This window comes from Frankliniella occidentalis, unplaced genomic scaffold, assembly GCF_000697945.3.
Source record: "Frankliniella occidentalis isolate FOCC.00 unplaced genomic scaffold, Focc_3.1 Scaffold124, whole genome shotgun sequence".
Classification (NCBI taxonomy): domain Eukaryota; kingdom Metazoa; phylum Arthropoda; class Insecta; order Thysanoptera; family Thripidae; genus Frankliniella; species Frankliniella occidentalis.
In genome coordinates, this window is record NW_026267251.1 from 315,024 (window position 1) to 316,250 (window position 1,227).

A 1,227-nucleotide genomic window follows, 5' to 3' on the forward strand; every position below is an offset into this window, starting at 1 on the left:
ATTTTTTTTAAATTTAAAATCCATGTGTTGTGTGGTGGCCGTGCACTCATTTTCTGCGTCATGCCCGCAGGTACGTGAGTCTGGACACCCTGGTGCCGAGTCCGGTGAATGCCGACGGCGAGGTCAAGTCCTGCGGCGCGCTCGTGGACGAGCTCCTCGAGGCCGAGGACGCGCTGGACGAGACCAAGACGGTTTCGCGCGCCCAGCTGCTGGAGGGCCTGGTCGCCGGCCGAGGGGGCTCGCTCAACAGGCACGCGGCAGAGGTGAGTAGATTTGGTCCGGGGGCATCCAAACGGGAGGGAATGTGAAGATTTGTTTTTAATTTTGTCACTCCGTGTACTTTGTATCTAATGTGCCGCCTCTCGTCCTCGCAGACGCTGCTGCGCCGCGGCGCCGCGGCCGCCCCCGGTGGCCTGTCGCCGACCCTGGACCCGCGCGTGGCGCGCTCGCCCGTGCTGCCCGCCGCCCTGGCGCTGGCGTGCGCCCGCAGCGTGCGCTGCCCGACGCTGGCCGTGCTGCCGCAGTGGCGCGGCCCGCGCGCGCTCGCCGCCGATGAGGAGCTCCGCGCGCGCTTCTTCGCCGACCTGCGCATGGCCGCCAAGTCCGTGACGGCGGTGGACGTGGCCGGCACGCACCACGCGCACCTCAACAGCCCCGAGGTGGTGGTGCCCGCCCTGCAGGACTTCCTGGACCAGCACCGCGGCCAGTCCCACCGGCAGCCGGCCGTGTCCGTCGACACCTTCACCGTCTGAAGCAAAGCTCGCTTCGCTTATAACTCGCTTGGCTGTGCCAGCCCCGAGTCGTGCACCCCCACACTTTTTGGCTGAAAGGTGGCCCGTAGGTGGAGCGTTCGAGCGCCGTCGTCGTGGCGCCGTCAAGGAGAGAACTGTTGCCGGATGCCCGAAAAAGGCATGGAAAAGCTCTTGATGCTGTGATGATGCTCTCTCTTGCGACAGAGGAAAAAAAGTAAGATTTTGTTTTCGCCAACCACAAGACTAGTGGAACTACACGTTTTGATTTTTTTTGAAAATTAGTATTCCTATTTTTATAATGTTCGAAAATTGGAGACTACGGGGCATTAATACAATTAGTTGTGATGAATAAGGATTGTGATACTTGACTGAAACATGGGATTTGTGTACAAAATATTGTAATTGTGTAATTTTGTATGTAAATACTGTATTTTGGTATGATTGAAGTGATAAGTGGTGTGATTGTGATAGTTGA

At 58.0% G+C, this 1,227-nt stretch overlaps 2 protein-coding genes across 2 annotated transcripts in view; one reads left to right on the forward strand and one right to left on the reverse strand.

The window, feature by feature from the left end:
• Window positions 1–70: 70 nt before the first annotated feature.
• Window positions 71–876, forward strand: LOC127750028 (probable serine hydrolase; the record flags this gene model as incomplete). The annotated part of the gene is given in 2 exon segments (XM_052270447.1): window positions 71–263; window positions 375–876. Coding segments are annotated over 2 exon segments (571 nt in total), but the record flags the coding sequence as incomplete, so codon positions are not given.
• A 192-nt stretch (window positions 877–1,068) lies between these two features.
• LOC113206618 (uncharacterized) overlaps window positions 1,069–1,227 on the reverse strand; it is a 10,126-nt gene continuing 9,967 nt past the window's right edge. The window contains exon 7 of the mRNA XM_052270445.1: window positions 1,069–1,120. Coding sequence (XP_052126405.1) covers window positions 1,069–1,120 — 52 coding nt within the window. The remainder of the gene's footprint in view (window positions 1,121–1,227) is intronic.